General features: G+C 46.9%; 7 protein-coding genes across 7 annotated transcripts; 2 read left to right on the top strand and 5 right to left on the bottom strand.

The window, feature by feature from the left end:
- Positions 1-356: 356 nt before the first annotated feature.
- Positions 357-3,336, top strand: SPPG_00756 (uncharacterized protein; the record flags this gene model as incomplete). The annotated part of the gene is made up of 19 exons (XM_016749085.1): positions 357-444; positions 510-529; positions 615-710; positions 788-818; positions 891-973; positions 1,037-1,166; positions 1,754-1,848; positions 1,914-1,922; positions 1,991-2,074; positions 2,143-2,246; positions 2,302-2,364; positions 2,434-2,472; positions 2,531-2,654; positions 2,725-2,757; positions 2,821-2,865; positions 2,922-2,982; positions 3,049-3,143; positions 3,213-3,233; positions 3,301-3,336. 19 exons carry the CDS (start codon positions 357-359, stop codon positions 3,334-3,336), a joined length of 1,257 nt encoding a protein of 418 aa, XP_016613120.1.
- Positions 3,199-4,511, bottom strand: SPPG_00755 (uncharacterized protein). The gene is made up of 5 exons (XM_016749084.1): positions 4,318-4,511; positions 4,027-4,254; positions 3,883-3,970; positions 3,624-3,827; positions 3,199-3,551 (listed from the first exon to the last, which is right to left on the bottom strand). Exons 1-5 carry the CDS (start codon positions 4,482-4,484, stop codon positions 3,492-3,494), a joined length of 747 nt encoding a protein of 248 aa, XP_016613119.1. The 5' UTR covers positions 4,485-4,511; the 3' UTR covers positions 3,199-3,491.
- Positions 4,512-4,637: 126 nt separating this feature from the next.
- Positions 4,638-5,611, top strand: SPPG_00754 (40S ribosomal protein S9). Its single transcript, XM_016749083.1, has 4 exons — positions 4,638-4,802; positions 4,878-5,154; positions 5,221-5,362; positions 5,435-5,611. The coding sequence occupies exons 1-4, from the start codon at positions 4,682-4,684 to the stop codon at positions 5,459-5,461; spliced, it is 567 nt and encodes a 188-aa protein (XP_016613118.1). The 5' UTR covers positions 4,638-4,681; the 3' UTR covers positions 5,462-5,611.
- A 113-nt stretch (positions 5,612-5,724) lies between these two features.
- On the bottom strand, positions 5,725-7,183 carry SPPG_00753 (uncharacterized protein; the record flags this gene model as incomplete). Its single annotated transcript, XM_016749082.1, has 3 exons — positions 5,725-6,416; positions 6,482-6,712; positions 6,793-7,183. 3 exons carry the CDS (start codon positions 7,181-7,183, stop codon positions 5,725-5,727), a joined length of 1,314 nt encoding a protein of 437 aa, XP_016613117.1.
- Positions 7,184-7,623: 440 nt separating this feature from the next.
- On the bottom strand, positions 7,624-8,115 carry SPPG_00752 (uncharacterized protein; the record flags this gene model as incomplete). The annotated part of the gene is made up of 1 exon (XM_016749081.1): positions 7,624-8,115. The coding sequence occupies one exon, from the start codon at positions 8,113-8,115 to the stop codon at positions 7,624-7,626; it is 492 nt and encodes a 163-aa protein (XP_016613116.1).
- A 120-nt stretch (positions 8,116-8,235) lies between these two features.
- On the bottom strand, positions 8,236-10,760 carry SPPG_00751 (uncharacterized protein). The gene is made up of 5 exons (XM_016749080.1): positions 10,477-10,760; positions 10,019-10,406; positions 9,794-9,940; positions 9,176-9,732; positions 8,236-9,119 (listed from the first exon to the last, which is right to left on the bottom strand). The coding sequence occupies exons 1-5, from the start codon at positions 10,607-10,609 to the stop codon at positions 8,338-8,340; spliced, it is 2,007 nt and encodes a 668-aa protein (XP_016613115.1). The 5' UTR covers positions 10,610-10,760; the 3' UTR covers positions 8,236-8,337.
- A 351-nt stretch (positions 10,761-11,111) lies between these two features.
- Positions 11,112-16,308, bottom strand: SPPG_00750 (uncharacterized protein). The gene is made up of 22 exons (XM_016749079.1): positions 16,121-16,308; positions 15,866-16,061; positions 15,393-15,797; positions 15,233-15,316; positions 15,063-15,165; positions 14,497-14,998; positions 14,259-14,431; positions 13,984-14,192; positions 13,789-13,904; positions 13,545-13,719; positions 13,374-13,486; positions 13,201-13,308; positions 12,959-13,126; positions 12,854-12,891; positions 12,682-12,782; positions 12,528-12,629; positions 12,293-12,459; positions 12,134-12,224; positions 11,940-12,054; positions 11,792-11,871; positions 11,514-11,731; positions 11,112-11,451 (listed from the first exon to the last, which is right to left on the bottom strand). The coding sequence occupies exons 1-22, from the start codon at positions 16,261-16,263 to the stop codon at positions 11,169-11,171; spliced, it is 3,690 nt and encodes a 1,229-aa protein (XP_016613114.1). The 5' UTR covers positions 16,264-16,308; the 3' UTR covers positions 11,112-11,168.
- Positions 16,309-16,378: the final 70 nt, after the last annotated feature.

The raw sequence follows: 16,378 nt of genomic DNA, 5'->3' as shown, positions 1-16,378 counted from the left end.
GTGTCGTACTGTTTCTGCAATCTACCGTGGCGCCCAACATTTCTTCATATCTCTAAGTAATTAGAATAGACTTGTTACAGGCGCAGATTGATAAAGAAACGCTGCCCCAGACATTTCTCGTTGTCAACAAGATTTACGATTTCCAGAAAGCCCTATGCAAACTAAAGTATTTCCAAAGACAAATACCAAATGTAGCCCATGCCTTTCAGACTTAAGTCATTGGTTGACTCCCAACAAGAAGCTTCTGAACGGTCACGTGAAAAATTGCTGGACTCATCTTGCTTCCGCAACGATCTCTCTTTCCTTTCATCTGGCTTTCCATTTGGTCTTGTCCTCGATACGACTCCCAAAGCGCGATGGCCAGTGTCGAAGAAAAGCTTGGGAGAGGAAAAGAGGAGAAAGAGAAGGGAAACGTGGAATTCAAAAATGGGAACCTTGTCCAGGGTTCGTAGTTTTGCCCTCAGCTTCCGGATATTGCATGCATTCTTAACCATTTTTCCCGTGAGCAGCTCTTCGTTGCTACCACCAGGTACTGCTCTCGGTGCCAATGTTTCCCAACCTGTACCACCGTACTCTGGATATACTGAACAGGTTTCCAACAAACGAATGAAAAGGCAGTACTTTACTTGACCGGGCTGGACAACTCTTCAATGTCGTCTATTGTACCCGGGAAGAGCCTAGAGGAGAACGTTAAGAAGGATATTGCAGATGTGAGCATCCACGGCCGTCATTGTTGATGTTGGAAGAAGCCGAGCTGACAGGCCGTCGGGCGATTGTTATTTTGCAGACCCTCAAGGCTTGTTACAGTAACATGGCCGGTAAGTCTTCCACAATGTTCTGGGATTAGCTATCATCGACTGGATCAAGAGCTCATACTATGACTACGGTAGCATGCTATCTTAAGCAGTCTAAATACGAAAAGGTTTTTGATGTCTGCGACAAGGTCATCAAGATAGATCCTCAGAATGCAAAGGTAATATTGTTCTCATCTATGCAAATGGTTACGGTTGTCTCTTACTGTAATTGCTTTATCCAGGCGTACTTTCGCCGCGGACAATCGCATCACAAGCTTAATAACCTCGAGAAAGCACGTACGGATCTTTATAGAGCGGCGGAACTCGCACCACAGGATGCAGGCATAAGGGCAGAGTTGAATAGTGTTGATGGTAGATTGAAGGAGCTGGAGGAGAAAAGCAAGCAAGAGTGGAGGGGGATGTTCAATACATAAAGGCCGAATCACGTGTCACCTACTGTACTTGATTGATGTTGTCACTCTGCAGCCACATTGTCCAAGATTGCTCATTTCCATTTGATACCACCCATAAAGACTGGTGCAAGAGATGCTGCGAAGTTGCTCCCTGGCTGGCTGGAGGCAGACCTCTCGTCCGCCAGCGCGTAGCGCTTTCCGATTCCGAGCGCCATTATTAGGGATATCACAACACAGCTATTCAACACCAGCGCAGACCTTGGACGGTTCAAGCCCCGTAACAAGAGCTGAGCGAGCGCGGAGGGCTATTTTCTATGGTAATAGAAGACGGAAGGAGAAGGATGTCGGTTCGGTACTGCTGGTGCTGAAAGAGACCCTCATTCTATTCTTCACACTCACTCTCTATCGGCGTATTCTTTCCTTGGAAAAGTTCCTGGTACATACTTGCACTAGATGCATTCATGTGTTCGCTGAAGCCAGGCATTTGTTCTCCTTACACGTCTCTTTACCACTACAATAAGGAAGTGACGAACGGAAATTGAATAGCTCGCGCAAGGTCACATGCAGATAGCATTATTTACGACCTCGAAGATTCCGTCCCCGTAAATCGAAAAGGAACTGCCAGACAATTGGTGTTTCAGGTATGTTGGGTTGGTGCGAAAGTAAATGATCCATGTATTAACATCCAGCTGCTTCGGATTGATAGGCACTTGAGGTAAGAATGTGCATCGATTGTCATTCCGACTTGACGCCAGGATCTGATAAATTGTGGCGGGCGGTTAGCAACATGATGTCGGTAAGAGCGAAAAGACCGTACGTATTAACGCGGTCGGATCTGGTTTGGAAGTGGATGACCTGAGTGTCGTGGTAAGTCCAACTCTCTGTGGTTTGTAGCCCTTGCTTTCCGCTATAGTAATGCATGTGGGCGACTTTAGCTACGATCAAAATATGTAGACGCACTAGTGGTACCAAAGGTGCAATCTGCCAAGGAGCTTGAGTTTGTGTCACGAATGATTGATTCTATAGCGCCCGAATCAAGGTACTGAGCCGTTCAGCAGAACTGCGTGATAACGTAGGCTGACCTTGTCCACCAGCCGAGCAAACATACGTATTTTAGCCTGCATCGAAAGTGCCTTGGGCATCATGAATATTCGAGAGTATGAAATTACGTGACCTCGTCGCTCGATGCGCCTTGCTTTGCACTAATTGTCAATCCTTGTTTGAAGAATTGCACAAGCTGATCCCCGTATCGACGGACTGGTATTGTATGTATGTCGCTAGAATCACGCAACCGGTTGGAGTCTCATGTTTATAAATATGTAGTGCAGCTGAAGACTACGCGGCAGATACAGGTCTCATCCGCACGCCCTCACGTCAAGAGTTTTTGTACGCGCGTCAGCGTGTTGCCACCGCAGCTAGCGCGTTTGGGTTGCAGGCGATCGATATGGTACGAGCAAACCAATCTACCCGTGTACATTGACCAATTTTTGATAAATAATTCGTTTGGTATCTTGTAGGTCTGCGTCGATTACCAGAACGTGGATATTTTGGTGAGTTGTAATTTGACCCGCCCACATACGGTGATTGGGGGTGCTAATCTGGGCATCTTGCAGGAGGAAGAGTGCCGCGAGGGTCGCGAATGGGGTTTTACAGGCAAGGTACGTGTCATAAATAGCTTGAGTGATCGAATTTGGGATTGACGAGTTGATTGCAGCAAGCAATACACCCAAAGCAACTCGAGACGATTCAGCGCATCTATTCTCCTTCAGAGAAAGGTTTGATTACATTTTCCATGACTTTTGATAGATTGGCTCATCCGTAGATTTGGATGTCCCCTATAGATATTGAGAGGGCTACAAAAATTGTGGAAGGCTACCAAGAACACATGAAGAAGGGCATTGGCGCTTTCAACCTGGACGGAAAGATGATTGATATGGTGCGTACGATGGATTAATCGCGGTCTAGCGTCAAACATTGGAAGCTGATGTTTGTCTTTGTATGATAGCCGGTTGTGAAATGGGCGGAGGTAAGTTTGATATGTAGCACCCGTCATCTGCATCTGCTAATGTACCAACTCTTGTTGTGGCTTTCAGCGATTGCTTGCAAAGGCCAATATGATGAAGCAATGAGCACACTTGAATATGCTCATAGGTTTCCTTCGCACTTCCGCTCAACGTCTCAACGTCTACACTAACGCGGCTCTAATAGGGGGTCTCTTCCAAAATATACAAGGCTATTAAAATTTCCTGTGACTACGCGCTAGGTATCACTTCACTGGGAACACTCACTCCGCTGGGGTCCCTCTATCTATTGATCTATAAGTGAAATATCCGTTCGACAAGATCTTAAAGAACAAAGAGAAGCGTTTACCGTCAGAATGTCATCTCGAAACTCGAAATCATGATTAACACTTTACCCAACCACCGTCTCTCGTTCTCTGCGGCCTGTGAGGAGGATAATCCTCCACCTGGACGCCCCCGTAAGGTGTCATCCGCCAGCGAAAGCCGTCAACCTGGAGAGCAGGGTTTACGTAGACTCCATCCGCGCGAAAAAGCGCCTTGGTGGTGCTCGGTTGACCCTCCCCATCCATCATGTAATTCCAACTTGTTCCGGACGTAAACTAACCAGACAATGAGATGTACAATGTCCTTGTGAACCAAGCAGTTTCCACCAACCTCGAATTTCCACTCCATACTAGACACTTCATGGAATGTCAACCGAGTCCGGTCAAGATCCAGTTCCGCTACAATATAGCTGCTCTTCCTAAAGCTATGCGTCAGTCGATTACAGGAAAATTGCGTATTTTTTATCCTTCTGACCATTTCCCCGTCCAGCGGCCAGGAGGGCTCCCTGAGGGTCTGGTGTCGTGTAGTAGCTTGAGCAAGTCAGATTTCTCCAGTGCCCCTCGTGGACGATTCACTCCACGTCGCCGTAAAATATCCAAAACCTCGGCCACACTTAAACTTCGCGCCAAGTCTGGATCTGAAAAGTCCACTCGTGGATGGATTGCGAGGGGGAGATGGCGAAGTCTTTCCCATCGCTTTCGGCTACATCATTGCACTGGTGAGCGGGTGCTGTTGATAAAACTGCCCTTTCTAAACCCTACGTACCACAGTTCTTTCCACAAGATATCATGATTTGCCAAAGCATTCCATCCTCTGCAAACAGCACCGCAGCGAGCTAGGAAATCCGCATCGAGGTAGCCAAATACCCGGAAAAGCAGCTCAGGCGGTAAAGAGCTGATGGTCTTGTTCTCGTAACTCTGCATCTCGTCCATCTGCCTGTAGATGCACACCCTTGCACACCAGTTGGGGAGCATGTACCGAGCGGATAAACTGCTTACTCGTTCTAATCACGTGAATGTAACGATGGCAACATAATCACGTGAATAATTGCAAAGCGACTGAAAGAAAATGTTGGTCGCCGTCCTGCGATTGAACCTTCCCTTTTTCTCCCTCGGCGTCGTGGATCAGCATGCCTCAGAGAGTCTGCTCCAAGACCTACAAGGTCCCCAAGAGGCCTTTTGAATCCGAACGTCTCGACCAGGAACTCAAGCTTGCTGGAGAGTATGGTTTGAGGAACAAGCGGGAGCTCTGTTAGTATATCATACGGCGTCGAAGTTGAGCAAAGTTCCACCGAGGAGAGAACCTGACCTTTTTTGTTTTTATAGGGCGTGTGGGTTACAGCTTGTCCCACATTCGTCGTGCTGCTCGTGAGCTCTTGACCCTCGACGAGAAGGACCCTCGCCGCTTGTTCGAGGGCAATGCTCTTATCCGCCGGTTGATACGTACTGGCGTTTTGGACGAGAGCAAGGCCAGGCTCGACTATGTGCTTGGTCTGAAAATCGAAGATTTCCTGGAAAGGCGTCTGCAGACCCAGGTCTTCAAGCTTGGATTGGCCAAGTCCATCCACCACGCTCGTGTGCTTATTCGTCAGAGACACATTCGGTAAGACCTTGTCGTCTTTTTGTGTGATTTGGGTTCACAGTGCTAAGGTGTCTTGTTCTTTCACAGCGTCGGCAAGCAGGTCGTGAACATTCCCAGCTTCATTGTCCGTTTGGACAGCCAGAAGCACATCGACTTTGCTCTTACCTCTCCCTACGGTGGTGGCCGTGTTGGCCGTGTGAAGCGCAAGCGTCAAGCCGCTGCTGCCAAGGTGCGTTCCTCCGTCCATATCATCATGGAAAGCCTTCTTGCCTTGCTAAATGCTTTCTTCGTACGTCTTTAGGGTGACGAAGCCGAGGACGAAGAATAAGCGTTGGGGCCATAATTTTCATCGACTTAGATGTTTGTACATGTTTGTCGTTCCCGGTTGCCTGTACGATTTCGGGGAGCTGGGAGGAGCTGTTCACTTTCTGTTCAAATATTACAATCATTTTAGGTGCTACGGCACCAAAGTGGAAAACTTTTTGCTTGACTTTTGATAAGAGTTGGTGGTATTTGCGCGCTCTATATTCTAGATCACACTCAAGGGCCATTCTACTGAGATGAATCGGAGACAAGGATTCTCCAGCATGCTCAAAAGAAAGCACCCATTATGACTATCAACAATGCTGGCGCCATTAGACTAAAGACAGTCATCCCCGCTCCGATTCCCCATCCAGAAGAGTCTGGACATGTTCCCAAGAAGATGCATGATTTGTTATCATCTCTAATGACTGTACTGCTGCTTTTTGTGGTTGTCGTTGCGGTTGTCCCTCCTACAGTCTGATTTCTGAACTGGCATTTTTGATCAGCAGGAGTATTTACTCCAGCGGCAGAGGCATCCAACAAGAGTTGGCCGTTCAAGACGTCTGAAAACCGACGGTTGGGAAAGTTGGAGCATGGCAGGTTATGAACGTCAAATGAAGTGTCCACTAGAGAAAATCCCGTGAATCCCGTTAGATTCTTTAGTGTCGGTATGACATTCATATCGTATAGTTCGTTGGGTGGTATGTAATCTCCAGCTGCAGCATTTACCCATTCAGGTGTATACCAGCTTGGGAGACCCACAAAGAGTTTCGTATTCGGAGTAAAACTCGCAATAAAGGCGGACCATTGATTGATAAAGGACCAGAAGCCAGCGTTATTCCCTTTCCAGCCGCAAATATTTGGTGAAGAGATGAAGTAGGGTGATAGGTAGTCAAAGAGCGTTGGAATGGTTGCGAGGGGTGTGGATGGTCTGTTTGAACCCCCAAGAAGAACGTCGGGATATTGGCAAAGGGTTGTTCCTGTAGACATTTATATCAGAATTTGAACAAGCAACTACCATCCGATAAAGTTTTGAAAGTCTTACCTCCGATATAATATTTTCTCCCTGTATCCGCATTCATAAACTCTTTTATTTTTGAGATGAATGTAGTATAGTACTGTGGATTTGGGTCGTTGTTCCATATCCGCAAATCAATGCCGTTGAGAACGACACTGCCAAAAGGCCGGTAGGTGGAGGATCCACCTAGGAAGAGATTCCACACGTTTGTGGCAGACCTTATGGCATCATCTTGAGAGGATAGGTAATCTTGCGGAGCTATATACCAAATCGTTTTAAATAACAATTTGTTAGTCTCTTGAGCGGGAGCTAGCATATCATCTCTTGTCGTCACTCACATATAGAAATCATCACCTTTTTTCCTAACGCCTGACATACCGCAATATCTTTGCCCACATCAGGACAATTGAGGACATTAATCCCTTTTGTCGGATTCGGGTACCCATTGAATTTATTTGTAGGCCATTGGCAGTGGTAGTCCAAGTCAATGCCGGACAACCCCGTAGCATCAAAGTGAAGGTACATGAACGAGATATGGTAGATGGTGTAATTTGTGGTTTGGCATAATGTTGCCAAAGGGGGTTCGTAGTCTGCTACAGATCGATACTGATTTTTTGCCAGATTTTGGCCCCAGTAACCTATCAAGTCGTATGAAGTTGATGGCGGAAGGGCATTTGTGGCAGATGGAAGAGCGGCGATGAGAAAGGTAAGAAGGAAGCGGAATGACATGATGAAACTACGTTTGGCGTATTGGAGTTGAGAGTGGTGTCTATTGCTTTTTTACCTTGCGGGAACGATATACTCTAACATCTAAGAGGTCTAATCTACGACTTTTGTACTCTGGCGCAACGGATGCAGCACAGCAAGCTAAGTCGTGTATCTGGGCCAAAAATAGGATTTTCTTGGTGTTTTGACACGTTCATCCCTCAAACATTAAACTTTCCATCGAATTGTAAGCGATATCCAAAAGCAATTATCCTTTGTTTGTACGGATTCGCAACTTTCAGCGTCCTCGTCATCTTAATCCACACATTTGTCACCTCCACGGATGGTCATGTCATCGCGATGATCCTCGCTGGAAAACACTCTCAGAACTCTTCGCAATATATGTGTACATGTGCAAATAATCTCATTGCCACATAAAAGATTCGCCTATTCTTGTGTTCCTTCTATTCAGCGTCATGATACAACTGGCTAGCTAAATACTCTTCCCAGCTAATCTTGCCATCTCCGTCTGTATCATCTTCCTCCAGTGCATGATCAATCATTTCCTCCAAATCCTTCCGAGATAGTCTGCTTCCCACAGGAGGCATCTCACCCGCCTGAGTGAAGGCGGCCATGAGCTCATTGCCATCAAGGTGAGAATCCTCATTGTAATCGTGTAAGGAAAAGAAGTAGTAGAGGTCTTCTTCTTCTGTGCTTTTCGGTAAAGGTTCCTGAGAGAGGTCCTGAGTTACGAGGTGCTCGCGGGCTGATTGAGCATATTTGTGAAAGTCGCCATAGTTGGAATGCTCCGACTTGTAGTTGATTGGATTCTTTGCATGTGCGGGCGGGACCGTGACGAGAATGATTGACACTATGAGGAGCAGGAGAACAAAGAGTCGATGTACGTGGCTACATGATGAGACTTTGGAAGGTGACGAGTAGGCTTGCGTTGACATGATTGGCAATTCTGGCTGGCGATGAAAGAAATAAGACAAAGGAAGGCCTCGAGTCGCTTTGAACGAAAGGCTCCCCGACCTGTGGCACAGTTTCCAACGACTGCGCGCAGCGGACTTGAACTCAACAAGACTTCAGGCGGTATTGTTTATTCGAAAACGAAATAGCAAAAGTAAGAAATACACTATACAAGCTATTACTCTATCTATATATCAATATGGAGCTCATAGTAGACCAAGCAAGATACTCCCCGCGACAGCGATCCCAAGCGCATTGGCGCTACTATATTTAATGTTCACCCCAGCATTTGAGTTCTTGCTCTTCTTTGGAAGAGGATCTGGCTGAATGCTGTCAGAGTCAGACCATACTGCATTTTCACCAGTATTATTTGCCCGCAAATTGATGGTTGCGGATTGGACAACTGGGGCGCCTCGGTTATCAACAGCCCACAACATCCAGTTCCCAGGAGGAGCAACCTTTGCACCGGGAGGAGACTGGACCAAAAGCTTTCCTTTTCCCCATTGGAGGATTTTTAGTTCGACATGGCGTTGGTCGACATTGAGAGTGTGGGTGGAACTGCCGTAACGGATTATGCTAACGTTACGAATTGTTGCCCCCACATCGCTGGTCAGAGGTACAATGAATTGCTGTCCGTATCGCAAAGTCTTGGGTGCGGCAGCGAGATTCAGCGCTGGACGGTTAGGGATGAAGAAATATGGTGGCCGGTAAACCTCTAGACGAAGCTCGTAAGGGTCTGATCGAATATTGGCAAAGTTTTGATTGTCGCTACCAGCAAGAAGAACTGAGCCGTCGGTGCGCAGGACTGAACTGGCGTGGTAGAGACGAGGTACTTGCGCCTCTGCGCCAATTTTCCATCGCTCGGAAGAGTCGGTCTCTCCCGGGTTAAAGAGCACGACTTTATTCGTTGGTGCGGAGGCGAGGCAAATGCCAGCATCTCCACCTTGATGTCCCTTTCCTGACCCGCCAAATATGGCTATGGTACCGTCTAACGGTATAGTATTAAGGATAGTTCCCACAAATCTCCACGGCGGCAGTACTTACCAGGAAGGTTGATGGCCATGGGCTGACTCCGAGCAATGGGCATCTCTTCAGGTACCCATTGCGCATTGGCTGCTTCGGGCTCAATGGAATAGCACCGGGACGTAGCCAAACATTGGCTGCAATTGTCCCACCATGGAGACACTTTACCGTCCCTCGCCAGGTCCTGTTGAGTGGTTGTCATATTGGTGCCACCACAAATCCAGACTGTTGGTTTATAGTTATTCGCAGGAGTTAACGGGTTGAGCCAGTTGGTTCCAGAGAAAGGAAAACTCCTATGCATGATGCCGTCCTTGGGAAGATCAACGAGATGCTGTTCAGTTTTGGCTACCGGGTCGAGAATAGCGGACATGTTGCCCGCAAGGGTAAAAACGTTTCCGGATGATGGTAAGACATATGCAATTGGGTACATGTTCACAGGAAATGTTTTGGCAAGTATCTCGACACGGACAGGAGGATCCAAGGTTCGTGTGGCCGTTCGGTACGTTTCATACGTAGGATTGTCGGCAATGGGATTGCCCGGTTCATAGTAAATCTTCTGTCCGCCAAGAATCATCACGCTGAGAGTTTGAGCGCCATAAGTACAAATTATTGCACAGGAAGAGAGCGACGTATACGTACTCTTCGTTGGCTAGAGTAATAACAGTCGGGTACCATCTTCCACTATAATTCTTCCATTGACCGGGTCCCTCCATGTACGGCATCTGAGCCGTCGGAACCTTGGTAAGAACTCCATCCTTGTAGATCCGCACATCACGTCGGCCGTCACTAAGACATGCAAGTGTTAGCCCTAAATTACCTTGGCGACTTGTCACCATGCTATCTCGGGGCATATGCAGTACTCACGTGGTAATACGTTCGCCATTCGGTCCTAGCGGTGCTTCAAACTTGGCATCCCCTCCCGCAACCAGCAACGTTCCATCCGCCATCTGGGCGATCCCGTTGCAGAAACTATATCCTTGATCACCGTCAAATGGATATTTTTTCAACTCGAATTTATTTGACTTGATATCAAACTCTGCCACATCTGTCAAAAACCCGGCAGCAACACAATTCTTGTTTGGTTTCCAGTACGAAGCATTCGCTGCCCAGTCAGCTAGTGCTTGATCGCGATTCCAATACTCATTAGGCTTCAGCCCCGTTGTCTCGTTAATAAACGGCTTCCATGCGGTGGGCAGCTCGTGAAATCTCTCTGAAAGGAATACTTTTTCCTCTGGAAGGAGCGCCAAGTGGACTACAAGTTGCTTTGTTAGGTTGATGCACGCAGCTACGCGAGAGAGACGCGCGACTAAGCACTCACTCACCTGCAACCACACCAGAGTTTTCAGAGATGACCTCAAATTCACCCAACGTCGCCCGTGAGTCTTGCGCATTGGCAAGGAACCCGCAAGAGAAAGCTACAAGCAACGACCACCTCATATAAGCCTGGAAAGCCATTTTAGAAAGCGTAGGACGCTAGCAGACGACAGAAGCAGTGCTGGACGGCAGTTCTTTTTATGTGTAGCACTTTTGCAATGTGCTTTGCTTGAATCTTCTCTAAAGCAAGAATTCCTCCTTTCTTCTTGGCCGACACAGCCGCTGTTCACGATCATCGGAACTACAACTGTACAATCTGTAAAGCGCCGCTCTTCAAAACAAGCTGCAAAACCTTGTTCATGATGACTCATTCAAACTTTACTTTCCACTCCAACACGGTTAACCAATGGTTCAACCCAAGAGACTGGTTGCACTGGAATTTATGCAATTGAATGCGCACAGTCACTGGTTATATTTTCTCAGTCACGTTAAATTGCTGGTTGCAATCTCAGTTGCAGTGTGGATTCCCACTGGTTAATAGTGGTAGGAGTGGTAAGCGACGGAGATCGAGTCATGCGAGTTACAAGTTGACAACCCCAACCAGTGTGCTTTACGGTTCATATGAACATTGATGCACCAAGAGTTATTTACAGTTTTCGGTACTTATTATTTTTTTTTTATATCAATTCACACCTTCATTTTACGGATACGAATTATAGATTTGGGTCTCCAACAAGTACTTGAATATCCGATCATCAAAGGATTTGCGTCCAGGTGCATTATCAAATGCCTTGTATAGATTCTTGCGCTCTTCGTCCGGTACATCTGTTCTGGCTTCCGCATGTTCTGCCAATGTCTCCACCACTTCTCCAATCTCATCACCTTCTTTATATCGGAGGTTTAAAAGCTCTTGCCGGATTTCTCGCAAACATTCAGGAAATTGGTCATAGTATAACGGCAGCGCCCATGGCTCATTCAGATAGCTATACATGGTTAAGTAAGATGGATGGTATGTTGACGTATGGTAGTATGCAGTCCAGCTCACCTTGCAAAGTCCGTGATAATGCCTTCGTCAAATCTTGCCACGAGTCGCTTAAAGTACTTTTCATGCATTCCATACAATGTGACAATGTTATCAATTGGAATTGTCTGTTGCCCAAGATATGTTAGCGACCGGATATATCCCATCGGATCCACGTGAATGCGGAAATAGCTGCCTTTGCAGCTTGCAACATCCAAGGTGTCAAGGACAAGATCTCGGCCCTGGATGCAAAGAAATTGTCAACGATGCTGCAGGTCTATTTGCATCCACATATCACTTACATAAGCTCCTTGTTGCTTGCGATACTCGAGTGTATGACTTGGAAGCCGCGGGCAATCGAAATGAAAGTAAAAAAGGTCTCCTATAAAGTTTTAGTGATTAATAAGAAGAAATCGACACGAACAGAGCCTTTGATGGGAGGGGACTGACCAGGTAGTAGCGTCAAAGTCTTTTTGGCATCCTCGAACTGAAGTATCTCGTCATTTTCCACAAGGATATTTGGCAGACAAGTTGGATCAAACAGCGGCAGAAGCAAGTCCGCCAGCTGTACAGCCATTGCAAGTCGATCAGTTTTCTACCTTGCGCAGCTCTTTTGCATAGGTATCAAAAGCACATGAGCTCACCTTTCGGCCAACCTCTCTCGAGTCAGAGTATTCATGCGCCCACTTTGTTTGGTACCGACTCGAATACTTGGTGATGCTGCCCGCAGCATACCTTCATCAAGACGCAATTAACAATGTGAGTTGTGAATATGAATGTGGCGTCCAGCATACAATCCTTACACAAACGGATCTTGCGTCCGATAGTATTTGTCAATGACCAGTCGCCCATCAAACACCAAGCAGCTATCGTTGATTGACTTGAAAGTATCAGGAACAACAGATCGCTCATCCGCGTAGAGGAAGAGTGAAGTGTCGCAAATCAGAGTTTGCATGTCATCGCTTTTGGACTGTTTGGCAGAGGATACGCATTGGAACTTGTTGTCAAAAATATGAACGCAATCGTCCAAACACTTGCCTTTAGATGCACTGCCGACAGCGCATCACGCTCCTCTTCCCATTTGAGAAGTGACCATCCCCGGTAAACCGTCACCCCAAGGTTGTCCAACACTGCATGTATCTGCAAACCGGAACGTCAGCATCGCGTGCATGATAAGTATTTAAACTGTTACCTTTTCATCCACGGTCCCGTTGTTGAAGCAACTTGCTGGTACCCGTAACGGCGGGACGACCAGAACGATTCGCGAAGGTGATACTCCTTTGCTCAAAAGCACTGAATATGCGGATGAGAAGGCAATGGACAAGGATTTGCGACAGAGCTATTGTGTAAAGACGAAGACTTACACTGCACTCCCGAGTACGCCTGTATATGCCGTCCATAGCTATACGAAAGTTTATTCTTTTGCGCATATCATCACAAAGAAAAATGCTGTATACTATGATACTTACACAACAATCTTGGAGGCACTCGAGTCCATCAGCGCGTGATCTATCGCATCATTCACCTCCAATGCGTTTTCCCGGTTCAACGCATAGACTCCAGTAGTATCCGCCAACTCTTCATTCAGTGTTGCAACAGAAAACTGGAGACCGGGTGTAAGAATGAGATAGTCGTAACTATTTTTCGGAGATTAAAACGGACATTAAGTCCTCGCGGTGAGCCAGCAGAAGAGCTGTGTGGACAAACATACTTTACAAAAGACCCATTGGTCAAATGCACCCGCTTCATTAGTCTATCTATCTCGTCGGTTGATCCGCGAATGATTTTGACATAATGCGGTAAACCTAATTGATCCAGTCTTTTCAAAAAGTAAATACGATATCCGAATGCAGACATAATAAAAGATGATCAGAACTAACTTACTCAGTGGGACTGTAGCAACGATGGCTGACAAACACATCCCCATCCTTTTCGTCAGGGATCGGAGCACCATCCATGCTGACGAGTGTCAGGTTTGTGAACCACAAGTGCGGGTTCTAGCAAAACCGCATGAGTGAGTGCTTCTAAAATGCAGCCTAATAACACAAGACCTACGTAAACCAGATTCTCTATGAAGGCAATACCAGTATCTGAGCCTCCTATAACGACAATCCGCGTATTGACCATGATCTTGGGCTCATGCAATAGGGCTGTCGTAATGAGCTGAAGGCTGCAGCGGAAAGGCGGTGGAACAGGTTTGCCATCGCGAAGATTGCCTGGAAACTGGATCCTTTTCATTGAAATACGGGAACTATTACATACTGGGTACGGAGAGACGACTGCATGACAGAGAACTTACTCTCTCCTGCGTCTGACTGGGGCAAGTTCCCTCACGGCAATCTTTTTGGTAGCAGAATCACTGGACCCAAGCACTGGGTAGATAAAGCACTTGCTGCCGGTGATTCGAAATAGCTCCTACAAAAATGTGGGCCAAAATTAAATACTCTCGCTCAAGCCTACCAGCTAAGGTATTGTACATAAGCAAATCACATACTTCAAAAACCCACCGAGCTTGATGCTCAAATAGCGGATTGACAAGAAAATGCCTCAAAACGATCGGCGCATCAGCTCGCAAAAACCGTGGATGAATGAAATCATGGATGGCAAACTGGTCGGTATAGGGCTTGACATCATGCAGACTTTCAAGTATAACTAGTCCAATGAGTTGCTCCGAATAACGTATTGTAAATGAGTGGTGCTTTGCTACATATGTTGAAATACGTTGAATGTTAGATGCAGATCCTTTAAGCACTTGCCCGATGCACTTACGGGCAATGGTTGGCGTGCCGGGTTGAATAGATGTGTCAAATACCGAGAGAATATTCTCTTTGCTTGACACGTCTTCCAAAAACGCATCAACCTCGATACGGTCTTCAGCTGCTGCGCGTTGAACAGATACGGGCTCCGTAATACCAAAGCGGTTGATCAGATACAAACAATGCCTACAATGGCGGTGGGTTAATCTAGTGTGAATAAAATCAACGCACAATTCCGCATTGAAACTTACAAACTTGTCATTCCTGCCTTTGCAGGAACGCTAGCGAAATCTTTCAAAAGTGGCATCTCGGGTGCTGTAGTGGGAACCGTTACGACGCAGTAATCCAAATCGGGGAACAAATGCGTGAACGCCGTCTTAACAAACTCAATGGACTGCTTGGCATAAGCATCATCCATTGAGAACAGCGAGATACAAAAGGCGTTCGGTGTTTGGGTAATGGGGGTTTGCGGCTTTGACGGTGACGGAGGAGAGCTAGGCTTGGTTGGGGATGAGGGCAAGAATGGGGACATTGGACGTACAAAAGAATCAGAGCGTGGGGTTATGGGGGCTGTCCCAAGTGAATTGATGTATCCTTCTTGTTCCTGGGTCCCAGGCCGTGTCATGGCTGGGGATTCCAGCCCACTTGTTACCCCGGACAGCGGTCGTGACGCAGGACCAAGCGATAAGCTAGCTGAGCCTGGCTTATTTGAAGCTGGTGTGGTAGCTTTAGATTTTTTGCGTTCTGGTACCTCTGTGTGTGCACATGGAGTATTAACTACGGGAGGAGCTACTAACTATCAGAACTAGCAGCTTACCTTTGAGCAGATAATCAAAGGCTTCCAAGTGAAAAGTGTCCACGAGTGCTTGTTGCTGAATGTTTCGATCGAAGCTCATGAACCCCACTACCTCGCCATCTGCCTGAACAGGACAATAGAAGAAAAATGAGTGCTCGTACTACTTGTGCAGAATACCTCAATTATTTTACCTCTGCTACCAACGTGCGTGTGTGACCCGTCTTTGACTCCAAGAGATTCGCAATGTAAAAGTCTGCGTCCTTTTCTTTAATGATCTGTGAAAAGGATGATGATTGTCAAATTGATAGAGATCTAGCGCGAGATGAAAGCGCCGCAGGATTTGATTTATACCTTTTGTTTTCTGAACATTGGCACAAGATCATCGGCATCCTCTACCCTCGCATTTCTCACTTTCAATATGGGTAGCACATCCTTCCTCGCGCAAATCCACAAGGCAAACGTCGCGCTGTTAGTCAAGGAGGGTGCTTCCACAAAGTACTTTGCAGGTCCTTTCTTTCCACGACCCCGAACAAGACGACGACGGGACGATTTCTTGTGCTTGGCTTCTTCTGAGGTGGAAGGGAGGTATCGAGCCGAAGAGAGAGGGGGAAAGAGAACCAACTGTTCGGGAAGAAGATAGCTGATGTAGGAGAGATTCGGGAGAAGTGTGAACGCCGTTGTGAGCGCCTCGTCGAGGAATGGGAGGGAATGATCAGGATCGGCCACAAAAAAAGCCAGAAACTTGGTATTGTGAACCTTGCTCCGAACACAGTATCAGCAAAGAAGAAGGACATTCGCCCATTCCTTCGATCTAATATGCTAACCTGTACATCAGGACTGTCATACCACCTCCTCAGCCATTTCGGCCAATCTCCTCTAGCAGTCTCTGCGGCCTCACTATCCCCCTTAAACTGGCCAGATTTGTCCATGAATGCTGGTGGGCCATTGCAAAGTGCCAAGAAACCATAGATCTGCGTATCTTCTGCATCGGTGCCGACTATGCTGAAGGGACAGGTATCACTGGGAGCATAGAGTAAGTACCTTCGAAACCAATATAAGCCAGTATTTCAGCGACGAACATTAGCTCAGCGATATCAAAATCTTCGCCAAAGCGTCGTTTCAAAGTCTTTTCAAGGTCATCTTTGCCACCGTTGCTCTCTCTTTTCACCAGGCGAACAATCCCCGGAACATCACGAGGTTCAGCTCTCCGGAGAACCTGCATGATAGTATTCCTTGCGCTCAATCAATAGATCCTGTGTATTTGGAGATTGCTCTCATCGGACAACCTGGATAACTTCAAGTCGGTGAGTATGACTACGTAAGCATATCCACGTGAC

Source organism: Spizellomyces punctatus (genome assembly GCF_000182565.1).
Source record: "Spizellomyces punctatus DAOM BR117 chromosome Unknown supercont1.1, whole genome shotgun sequence".
Taxonomy (NCBI): domain Eukaryota; kingdom Fungi; phylum Chytridiomycota; class Chytridiomycetes; order Spizellomycetales; family Spizellomycetaceae; genus Spizellomyces; species Spizellomyces punctatus.
The sequence above is the reverse complement of the archived record's forward strand: the minus strand, read 5'-3'. Positions and strand labels throughout refer to the sequence as shown.